The 11,484-nt window shown below is 37.4% G+C and overlaps 2 protein-coding genes, 1 long non-coding RNA gene and 1 pseudogene across 22 annotated transcripts in view; 3 read left to right on the top strand and 1 right to left on the bottom strand.

The window, feature by feature from the left end:
• Positions 1–11,484, top strand: part of LOC118281136 (ATP-dependent RNA helicase abstrakt) — a 209,380-nt gene that overhangs the window by 151,397 nt on the left and 46,499 nt on the right. The window lies entirely within an intron of this gene.
• LOC126911877 (uncharacterized) overlaps positions 1–11,484 on the bottom strand; it is a 129,195-nt gene that overhangs the window by 116,959 nt on the left and 752 nt on the right. For 12 of the 19 annotated variants that reach the window (XR_007706376.1, XR_007706378.1, XR_007706371.1 and 9 more), the window contains one exon: positions 4,392–4,703. This is a non-coding gene — a long non-coding RNA (uncharacterized LOC126911877). The remainder of the gene's footprint in view (positions 1–4,391; positions 4,704–11,484) is intronic. The other 7 variants (XR_007706362.1, XR_007706374.1, XR_007706377.1 and 4 more) reach the window with 2 other exon arrangements.
• Positions 4,118–11,484, top strand: part of LOC118280885 (uncharacterized) — a 28,078-nt gene continuing 20,711 nt past the window's right edge. Inside the window, exons 1-4 of the mRNA XM_050700920.1 lie at positions 4,118–4,302; positions 4,817–4,888; positions 5,611–5,792; positions 6,482–6,620. Of these exons, the coding sequence (XP_050556877.1) occupies positions 4,218–4,302; positions 4,817–4,888; positions 5,611–5,792; positions 6,482–6,620 (478 nt within the window). The 5' untranslated portion in view covers positions 4,118–4,217. The remainder of the gene's footprint in view (positions 4,303–4,816; positions 4,889–5,610; positions 5,793–6,481; positions 6,621–11,484) is intronic.
• On the top strand, positions 8,015–9,771 carry LOC118281116 (putative aminopeptidase W07G4.4; annotated as a pseudogene).

Genomic DNA, 11,484 nt, shown 5'->3' with positions numbered 1-11,484 from the left:
TTATTCTTTACTAGCTTTTGCCCGCGACTTCGTTCGCGTGGAATAGTGACTTCCGGCAAATTTTTGGTTTTAACCACATAGTTCCCGATCTCGCGGGATCTCTTCAAAAATGAGATGTGGAAGATATTCCAGGGAACTCTTCAAAAATCCAACATAAGGAGCTCTGCGTTTGAATTTAATAGATGTATACTCACTTAGGGCATTGAAAAAATTGTTTAAAAACGGACTTAAACTAACTTAAAACTAAAGAAAGCTACGAATTACGAATTTATAACAATTAAAAAAGAAACTATATTACAACCTATCCTCTATGCTATAATAACCAAGCTTAAACTAAATAATTTAAAAGAAACGACTTAAATCTAATCTAATTAATTTATAAATTAGACTTACAATTTTATTAAAAAAACTAACTACAGTAACTACTAATAATCGATATCAAACTAAACCTACGTTAAATAGTTTAACCAAAAAACCAGGAAAACCCAACAAATAAACTTATTAATTGACAAATACAACGAAACCAATTTAGAATATACGAAACAGCAGGACCTCTACAGACAAATAATCATACGACTGATAATACACTTTTTCTACGATAGTACCGAAGCGCTCGGCCGATACCCAACCAAAAGTTTAATTATATTGATATTATTTTTTTCATACCTTTTTACTATTTATTTACTTTTTTTCGATGAATTAAAACAATAACATGAACCGAAGTCGTGTAACGATCGACATAGAATTATTTATAAATAATTTATTTCTTATTTTTATTTTTTGATTTTTGAAATAAAAATATATCTATGTCCTTTCTAAGGTTCTAAACTATATCTGTACCAAATTTCAACCAAATCCGTCAAATAGTTGCGGAGATTAATGGTATAAGCATAGAATGTTCGACGTGATTCTTTAATTTGACATAACTTTTTTATTTATGAACCGATTGACATGAAACAAACACTAAATGTAAATTTAAGCATCCCACAATATATTCGTGAAAACCGCATCCAACTCGGATCAGCCGTTTCTGAGATTAGCGCGCACAGACGAACAGACAAACAGACAAAAAAAAAGTTAATTACATTTTTGGGTTCGACATCGACATAACAATAACCCCTGCTATTTTTTTTATTTTTATTTTCAATGTACAGACAGCACTTTTCTACGATTTTATTATATGTATAGATGTACAGACAGCACTTTTCTACGATTTTATTATATGTATAGATTTAATATATCATTATTTAGATGAAACGAAAACAAGGTTGTACGTATTTAATAAAAAGTAGAAAAAAAATACAAAATTAACTCATCATTTATTATAATACTTTTATTTAAGTGTTAGCTTCTGCCCGCGACCTCGTTCGCGGAAAATTTCTTGTTTTAACATACGATCACACTTTTTTGCTGCTGCTTTTCCGGCACCTTCGGGTTGAAATGGTACGATGATGTCGTAAATAATTTAAGTTACATATCAATCAATTATAATCTGCTTCAATTACGTCAAATACAGTAATCATTTCGTACCGTACGTTCAGATTCGCCAAGTTACGTTGACCGTACTGTATTTGACGTAATTGAGGCAGATTATAATTGATTGATATGTAACTTAAATTATTTATGACATCATCGTATCAACCGTACAACCTTGTTTTCATTTCATCTAAATAATGATATATTAAATAAAGAATAATAGTAACTGTCTACACTTTGTTTGATTTTATGGTCACACTGGTCTACCTATTTTCATAGGATTAAAAAATTAATATTTTCTCAGCTTAGAGGTAAGAAATACAGAATTTTATATACCTATTATTTAGTAGAAAACTTTTACTAAATGTTAAGTACACTAGAATTTCTGATATTCCTCTCGTCTAGCAGCTAGCAGTGTCTATATGTCAGTGGAGAAGAGGATTGAGGGACCACTTTTAATCATCGCTATCTTCGAAATGCTTCGATATTTAAGATCCATTTCTTTTTACAATATGTTTTAAGACTTTTACTAAAACTTTATGTAGAATAATAACGGTTTTATTCAGTAATATTCACTAAAATATTTATCTTTGTTATGTGGACTGAGGGACCACAGTTCAGTTGCTATACTTTTTTTATCTTTAATGCTTTGTGGTCTGTTATTTAATAGATATCTTTACAAATTATTTACTAAATGTCTGTATTCACAAAACCTTCTTTTATGAGATACTTCCCGAGATCTGGCTGATCGTCTTTGAGAACTGAGGGACCACACTTTATGGGTCGTAGTTTTTAATATATTTGTTTACAAATTCCCAGATTCGTTCTACAATTGTTTTAGGTGTACTACTAAATCCCAGAACTTTCATTTCGCGAATTCCCAGTGTGGTCCCTCAGTTCACCCACACATTTAAAATGAGACAGTATCGTCAAACTACTGGTGTGTTTATATTTATTTATAAGTACCTACTTATTACCTAGTACCTAGCCCGCGCTAGGCTCCGGCTCGAAAAACAGGAGCCTACCCTAATACAACGAACGAACGAAAAAACTTCTCAGTTTGCATACCACAATTTTATTTATTGCGAACTTTCGTGAACAAAAATGAATGAATGAAATAAAGATAAATAGGTTTTGATATGAAATTAAAAATAAAACGCCGAAAAAAGTAATTCTATTAGTAAATCAATAAAACCTACGGGCGAAAATTAAACGGAACTTCGGATTCGAGAACCGGAGTAGGCCCCCAGGAGTAGGAACGAGGTAGTTAGTCAGTAAGAGTGACACTCCCTCTTACCTCGCCCAAGGCTGAAGAAGTTATTGGATAATTTTCCCCCCTTGAAAAATAGCTGCGTTAGCTCTAATGTGTACCTCTGCCTACCCCTTCGGGGATAAAAGGCGTGACGTTGCACAGAAATAAATAAAATATCTTAAAACAATATCTATGTTTAGGTAAACATGCAAATAGTTTAGTCATTGTTTTCTATAAAATCAAAGAATTATTCAAATCTGTCCATTAGTTTTATCTAGACCAGTTAGGAAAAGGCATTGGTTTCAACTAATCTATAAGGCTGCTTTTCCACCAGAGATGTGCTATGCTACGTTGCTATGGATGCGTTTGGCTTCCACCAATCATATTCATTGGTACTTTTTAGCTTTGGTGGGAACGGACTCAGCTTTTTTTTTGAGGTGGGAAAATCATCCAATGACTTCTCCCGCCTTGGGTGAGGCGGGAGGGAATGTCAGACTCTTACTGACTAAAAACCACCCCGTTCCTTCTCCGGCTTTGAGCCGGAGCCCCGGTAACCTTTTACGTTGTCCGCAGCTAAACGGAATCAGCTAAGCTATGTTTTTTATATGGAAAGATGCGTGCTATGGGTGGCTTCCCTACTATCGATAAATTGCATAGGTAATCAAGCAGCCGCCGGTTGCCGAGCCACCGCCACGCGCCAATCGTGCCGCCAATAAAATTGATATCAAACTTACTCGGAAGTAAGAACTTTATTAAATTGTAGGTATTTTCAAATACTACTATGAAAATTATACTTTGTCTATCTATACGTTTAACTGTTCTTTTAATTTGGCTAAAACGAATTTGTTCCGTTTTGTATATTTTGTTTTTTATACATGAGACTGTCGCTTATCGACCCTGGTAGCTCCGGCCAGGCACGATCACTTTGCTTGGTCGGATGATCCTCCTTTTTCCAAGCTAGGGAACTTTACTCTCTGTTCCATAAATTATCACAAATGTGTTCTTCCCGTTTGGGTGAGGCGAGAAAGAGTGTTGACTGTCAAACTCTTACTAACTAAACACCACCCCGTTTGTACTCCTGCTTTGAGTCGTACCCCTGGTAACCCGTTAGTTTGTTCATAGCTTCGGATAAGGAGCCTAAGGGTCAACGTAACATGTTACCGGTCTCCGGCTCGAAAATCAGGGGTAGGAACGGGGTGGTTTTTAGTCAGTAAGAGTCTGACACTCCCTCTCGCCTCACCCTAGTCGGGAGAAGACATTGGTCATGATTTTTCCCTCCAAAAAAGGGTGCTTTCAACCAGAGATGTGTTACACATGTAAAAGTATGAAAATAAAAGCGAAACCGAATGAAAATCTTAGTGTATTTCCTACATAAAATCAATAGTTTTACATTTTATACTGTTATACAATAAACTACACACGATAAAACGAAAGCAATAATAATAAAATTGGTTGAAAAACTCTTTCCTTGCCAAAAGGACGAAGTGACATGTTGAAATTTTCATATTTCCTCCCTTTTTCAGCATATTTCTTAACACAATGCTTCTACGTACAATCTATGCCGGATGCCAAACGTAAGTTCATTCATTTGATAAGTCAGTTGACTGGACAATCTCTTTACATGAGCTGCTGTTTACATGTGAACATTAGCTCATGACGATACCTAAGTACGTGTGTCGCCTGGACAGTCACCGCTACCATCAGTTGACTGGACAATCTCTTTACATGAGCTGCTGTTTACATGTGAACATTAGCTCATGACGATACCTAAGTACGTGTGTCGCCTGGACAGTCACCGCTACCATCAGTTGTCTGGACAATCTCTTTACATGAGCTGCTGTTTACATGTGAACATTAGCTCATGACGATACCTAAGTACGTGTGTCGCCTGGACAGTCACCGCTACCATCAGTTGACTGGACAATCTCTTTACATGAGCTGCTGTTTACATGTGAACATTAGCTCATGACGATACCTAAGTACGTGTGTCGCCTGGACAGTCACCGCTACCATCAGTTGACTGGACAATCTCTTTACATGAGCGGTAAATACCTACTTATTATTAATAAACTGATGTTATTTTTGCAGTAATCACAACAAAAACGTTTATGTTCTGGCCAAATGCGACTGTTCCATTTTTTATAATGCCTCAACATTTTGGTAAGTGGTTAAATACGTTATTCATACACAGCTTTTGAGCGCCACAAGAGTCGACGCATACTTACACAATTAGTCAGTAATTGATTCCGAAACGATACAAGTCAGTGCTGACCCAAAAAGCCCAGGGTAATGGTACGTATAAGCCGGTAAACGAGCAGACGGATCACCTGATGATAAGCAATCGCCGCCGTCCATGGATACTTGAAACACCAGAGGCGTTACAAGTGCGTTGCCGGTCTTTTAAAAAAGAATACACTCTTTTCTTGAAGGTTTGAAAGTCGTATCGGTTCGGAAATACCGCTGTGCGAAGCAGAAAAACTGTTTGCGGTGTTTGGGAGCGTTCCGTAAAAACCCTGCATTTTTTTATGGAACACGCCGGTCATCGAGCAGACGTATCACCTGATGGTAAGCAATCGCCGCTGCCTATGGACACTTGAAACACCAGAAGCGTTACAAATGCGTTGCCGGTCTTTTGGGGTTAGGAATTTAAGGGTTGTTGGGGAATCGGGGATTGGGAAGATTGGGAAGGGGGAATTGGGCCTCCGGTAACCTCACTCATACAACGCTTCGGTTGTTTCACGTCGGTTTTCTGCTCGGCCGTGGTATCACTCCGGTCGAGCCGGCCCATTCGTGCCGAAGCATGGCATGATGAGGATAGAAGTTTTAAAGTCAGTTATTTACACGTAGTTAATAGAAAATCATTTAACCAATTCTCCTTTTAGATTACGAACAAAAAATGGCGATAATGAATTCACTGTCGACGTTTGCTTTCCAAACTTGTGTTAAATTCTACCCGGTAATGTCGATGCCTAAGGAAAACCAATACATTCTAACCTTCGCTAACCCGAATGGTGTCAGACGGTGTACCATACTTCCTGGAGAACACTCCAACTTCCTACCACATGTAAGTAGGTATACCGTATGGAGAAACCTCTTAAGACTTAATTTAAACCACATATTTGTTATCATCTTGGCTGATGATATACGAAAAATGAACAAAATAAGCCCAGTAGGTAAGGCAATAAGTGCATTATTCTCTTTGAGCTAATTTAAACACTCTACAAATACGTCATTGCAGCCGCGCCACATGCCAGTAACATTCCTAGACAACTAGGAAACTAGGGTAGGCAGAGGCGCACATTACGGCACGTAATGCGCTATACAACCAGAATTCCAGACTCCGTGCTACTACTGAGAAATTTTCGCTAGTCCAGCAGTCGTACTTGCGACCACTCGACCAACGAGGCAGTCCCATCGATATATTTTCAAATCGACCAGTAGTTTGGTTTGGGAGATTAGCGCCTTCAAACAAGTGAACTGTTTAGCTTTATATAATAAAAATATATATAATATAATTTGATGTATGTATTGTATATATTTAGTATATTGCTAGTGTATTATATTAATAACCGTCTTTTTATTTCTTTTTGTGCACCCCATATCTGTTTTTCTTTATAAATGTTCCATCCGAAGGTTGTCTGGAAGAAATCACCATCGTGCGATAATATACTAAAAGTTTATATAACCTAGGCTACTTATATGTGTACAATTAAGCATATATCAATAAATAATATTAGCTATATTTCCCCCCAGCGTGTCATAGTAGGCTACGACTGCCTCAAGTCGCCAGAAATAGACATGATCATCATGAGAGCCCTGGGACTCCCCTTCGAACATAACCGGATGAGTAGAGACGTCTACATAGAAGTCCTACTTGAAAACGTCGAACCACGTAAGTTTAAATAAACCTTTTAATCTATCATCATTAATCACCAACAGCCTATAAGTGGCCACTGCTGACCAAAGGCCTCTTCTCACACGGAGAAGGTATTTTTTGAGGGGGAAAATCATCCAATGACTTCTCCCACCTTGGGTGAAGCGAGAGGGAGTGTCAGACTCTTACTGACTAAAAACCACCTCGTTCCTACTCCAGCTTTTCGAGCTGGAGCCCCGGCTAAACCCGCTAGGTAGTCCTCAGCTACGGAGAAGGTTTAAGCATTAATCACCACGCTTGCTCAATGCAAACTGCATGGTTGACGTGCAACGGATAGCGGGTCGATTCCCGTACGGAACAACTTTTAACTTTGTGTGATCCACAAATTGTTGTTTCGGGTCTGGGTGTCATGTGTATGTGAACTTGTATGTTTGTAAACGCACCCACGACACAGGAGAAAATCGTATTGTGGGGCAACGTTTAAAAAAAAATACCAAATCTTTATTTTAGTTTTAAGTTAGTTTTTATTCCTTTTTTTTAGGTATTTTTAAGTTGTAAATAATTCTTAGTTACTTGTATGTATGTAACAAAGTTCAATGCAATCGTTTACATAAACATTACGTTATCAATGTTCTATAATAAAAGAAATTAAAACAAATACTCTATGATAACACAATACCTATGTTTCAAAGTGTATTTAATGTTTATATCTACGACAAAACATGATAACATTATCTTTTGACAAATAATTTATATTAATATATAGAGGACAGGTCTTAAAGTCTGTCTGTACGTCGTTTTTATGAGGGGAATACATTTTTTTGTCCTAAACGTTGCCCCACACTTGGATTTTCTCCTGTGTCGTGGGTGCGTTTACAAACATACAATTTCACATACACATGACATCCAGACCCGGAACAACAATTTGTGGATCACACAAAGAGTTGTTCCGTGCGGGAATCGAGCCCGCTACAATCGTGCAGTCGAGGTATGACGTAAGATGATCATTAGATGTAGATGCTACAGCGATTTTTCAGCAGTTATGTAAGTGTGGGAGAGCCTCACAGAAAACTTCCCAATCCCCGATTCCCCAACAACCTCCAATAAAACAATAATACAAAATCCAACCCCCAAAAGGTCGGCAACGCAACACACTTGCGTGTATGTGTAACGCCAAATGTAACGCCTATGGTATTTCGGGTATCCATGAGCGGCGACGATTACTTACCATCCATGCGTCTACTCACTTACCGGCATAACCAAAAAAAAAAAAACACAACGAGAATATAAAAAATATACATTTTAATACAATTTAAAATAACATCCAACCAAACCCACGCGCAATAACCAGCACCTTAAAATAAATAAGTAAGCAAACAAGATTAAAAACATAATACCAGCGATAAAAACACAAATATCATACACAGTACAGTGACAACCGCCGCACGAAGATGTCTGGCCCGGAATTCAAATTATATTCAAACGTTTTCATTGAAACTAATATCCAGTGCATAGATTACGATGCAGTCATTCTAATATTATACCCAGAAGACCTAAAAATCCCACTACCAAGACATATTGGCAGTTTTATTGACAAAATCGCCAAGGTAGATAAGCACATACATAAAGCGGCAACTGTTTGGCATTGTGACTACGTTTCTGGAGGTAGACTGGTGCTATCTCCAACAGGAAAGATCTCCCCATACCATGACGCGAAAGTTGTAAGAGATGCAGCGTTTAAAGGTATGATAAGGGCTCTCGAAGCTGGTGCGAAAAAACCGCTGCTCGTTGTGCAAAATGTCGTAAATTTCCCTGATGGCCAACTAGTCTGTATACTCGGAGCCCTAGAAGCTCTCTACACTCCTTTACAAACAAGAGAAAGAGATGCAACGAACAACTTCCTAAGAATCGGCTTCCATTCTGAAGAGAAATTGAGTGAGAGCTTTGAGAAAACCGTCCGCAATGCCCTCGCTTTGGAAAAATCAAGGATTTTGACAAGAGATATAGCTGGTTCTGATCCTGAAAGGATGACTCCGGCTAACATTGTTAAATATGTCAAATCTAGTTTCGAAACTGATAGCAATATCACAATCAAAATCATTGATGATCAAGAAATGATTGCAGAAGAATATCCCTTATTAGCAGCAGTTGCAAGAGCATCTTCCCAAATAGAGAGACATAAGCCAAGAGTTGTTGAACTGGAGTATAAGCCGTCAGACATTGCTAGAGTAACTCAAACCTTATTACTAGTTGGAAAAGGTGTAACTTACGATACAGGTGGTGCTGATCTGAAGATCTCAGGTAAAATGGCGGGTATGTGTAGAGATAAAGGCGGTGCTGCAGCCGTAGCAGGGTTCCTGAAAGCCTGTTCCTTGCTAAAACCACCACATCTAAAAGTAAAAGGTGTTCTCTGCCTATGCAGGAACTCCATCGGTGAAGACTCTTACGTACCTGATGAATTATTGATTTCCAAAAGTGGTAAAACAGTCCGAGTGACGAATACGGATGCAGAAGGCAGATTCGCAATGGCAGATGCGCTATACAAAATGGGTGTTTTAGCGGAAAATGAACTTAATCCCCATTTGTATACGATTGCAACTTTAACTGGTCATGCGAGGTTATGTTATGGGAATTATACAGCAGCTTTAGACAACCATAGTGCAAGAGGTACGAACCATGCTTCAGCTTTGCAATTTAGCGGCTCAAGACTTGGGGAAGGTTTTGAAGTCTCTTTCATAAGACCTGAAGATTTATCAGTGAACAATGGAAAATGTAAGGGAGATGATTTGGTTCAAGTCGATATGGAGGCAAAATGCCGTCACCATCAGCTTGCTGGTGGGTTTTTAATCAAAGTTGGTGGACTTAGAAGATAAGAATATCAAGTATACTCATTTGGATATTGCTGGTGCGGCCGGTACGGCGCCTAATGAGCCAACTGCTGTGCCGATTTTGACTTTATGTCATGTACATAAGGTCTTAATGTGATTGATTTTCAATTTCTTTTTCTTTTTGCTTAGGTTTTTTACTTTTTTTTTGTTTATTGTAATTGTAATATATGACGGTTGTTTTTGTTTTGAGTTGAAATATGTAATTTAGTTTTGTAGTGCATGCGAAATCGTATCAAAATCTGTAGTAGAGTAGTTTTTGAGCTTTTTTAAGTAGGTAAGAATTTCCAATCTTCCCAATCCCCGATTCCCCAACAACTCTTAAATTCCTAACCCCCAAAAAGCCGGCGACGCACTTATAACGCCTCTGGTGTTTACCGGCTTATTCCATAAAAAATACTTTTTCTTTATATCACTTTAATGTATGTATATAGGTTGTTTAACGAATAAACTATGTTTTGTTAAATAAGATGCGAAGTTTTTTTTATGTATTTTAAATAGATATTATTATATACTCATACTGCCTATGCCGTTGGTCGAGTGGTCGCAAGCGTGACTGCCGGACAAGGGCAGACGAGGTTCGATTCCTGGATCAGGCAAAATATTACTGGGATTTTTTCGGTTTTTCGAAAATTTCTCAGTAGTAGCATGGAGTCTGGAATTGTGTCCAGTATATGGCAATCACCCCCTATTACATGGGACTTATAACACAAATGGTGAAAATTGGATGTACATTGTATAGCGGCATTACGTGCCGTAATGTGCACCTCTGCCTACACCTTCGGGGATAAAAGGCGTGACGTTGCGTATTATTAAGTATATTACAGTTTTGGATAGAAACAGTCTGTTTTTGAATACACTGTTATCAAATAAGATCGAGATTGGCTGACATACTTATCAGTTTGTAATTAATTAGATCATATATAGAGATAATACATTATTATAAAGGTTTACTATGCTTAACATTGTCATAACAAATATTCCTGACGTCTTTTTTTGATTGGGCAAATATCTAAAAATATCTATATAATGAAAATCATCCAATATCTTCTCTCGCCATAGGCGAAGCGAGTGTCAGACTCTTACTGACTAAAAACCACCCCGTTCCTTCTCCTGCTTTTCGAACCGGAACCACGGTAACCCGCTAGGTAGTCCGCAGCTCCGGATTACTGATGTCTACTTATAGATATTAGGTATTCATTAAGTTGACTAAAATTAAGGCTAATCAGTTATCAGTAGGCTGCTCATGATGAAGAGTTTTTTCAGTTAATTTAGTATGTCTCACGATAGTTATTATAAAAATTCATTAACTTAAGAAAATATTTTAAATACTATTAGGCTGTCAGACATAAAATGTTTTTTTTCTTTTTTTTTAATACAGAGACTATTATTGATTTTATTTTCAATACAGACTAACATAATAATTAATAAATAAAACCATCTGACACTGACCTTACAGTCGACAGCATTGAATTGGAGACTTTTTTTATCGTTTCATTTATATAAAATCGTTGGGACAACATTAGGATTTTCTCCTGTGTCGTGGGTGCGTTTACCGGGGCTCCGGCTCGAAACATACAACTTCACATACACATGACACCCAGACCCGGAATACCTAGGTAACAACTTGTGGAAATTGTGGATCACACAAAGAGTGAATAAGTACATGCAAACGTTCATGGGCCACGGTAACCACGTACTTACCATCAAGTAGGCCATGTGCTATCTTGCCACCGCCCGCGTCGTGGTATAAAAAAAATCAATGTCGTTTCATTATTAATACCATTGAGCAGGTTAAATCAATGATAAATACGTACGGTACATAGAATTTTAATGTTAATATTTAGGTAACTACTTATGTAATAAAATTGTTTACTTACTGTACCTACTTATATGTAAAAAACTCTTAATAAAGATTCTATTATAAATTCCATAAATACGTATTTAATTTATTACTGTTTAATGAATAAATATGACGTAAACATTTGTCCATGACC

Source organism: Spodoptera frugiperda, chromosome 19 (genome assembly GCF_023101765.2).
Source record: "Spodoptera frugiperda isolate SF20-4 chromosome 19, AGI-APGP_CSIRO_Sfru_2.0, whole genome shotgun sequence".
In the NCBI taxonomy this organism is placed as follows: Eukaryota; Metazoa; Arthropoda; class Insecta; order Lepidoptera; family Noctuidae; genus Spodoptera; species Spodoptera frugiperda.
This window is presented reverse-complemented; position numbering and strand designations above follow the sequence as displayed.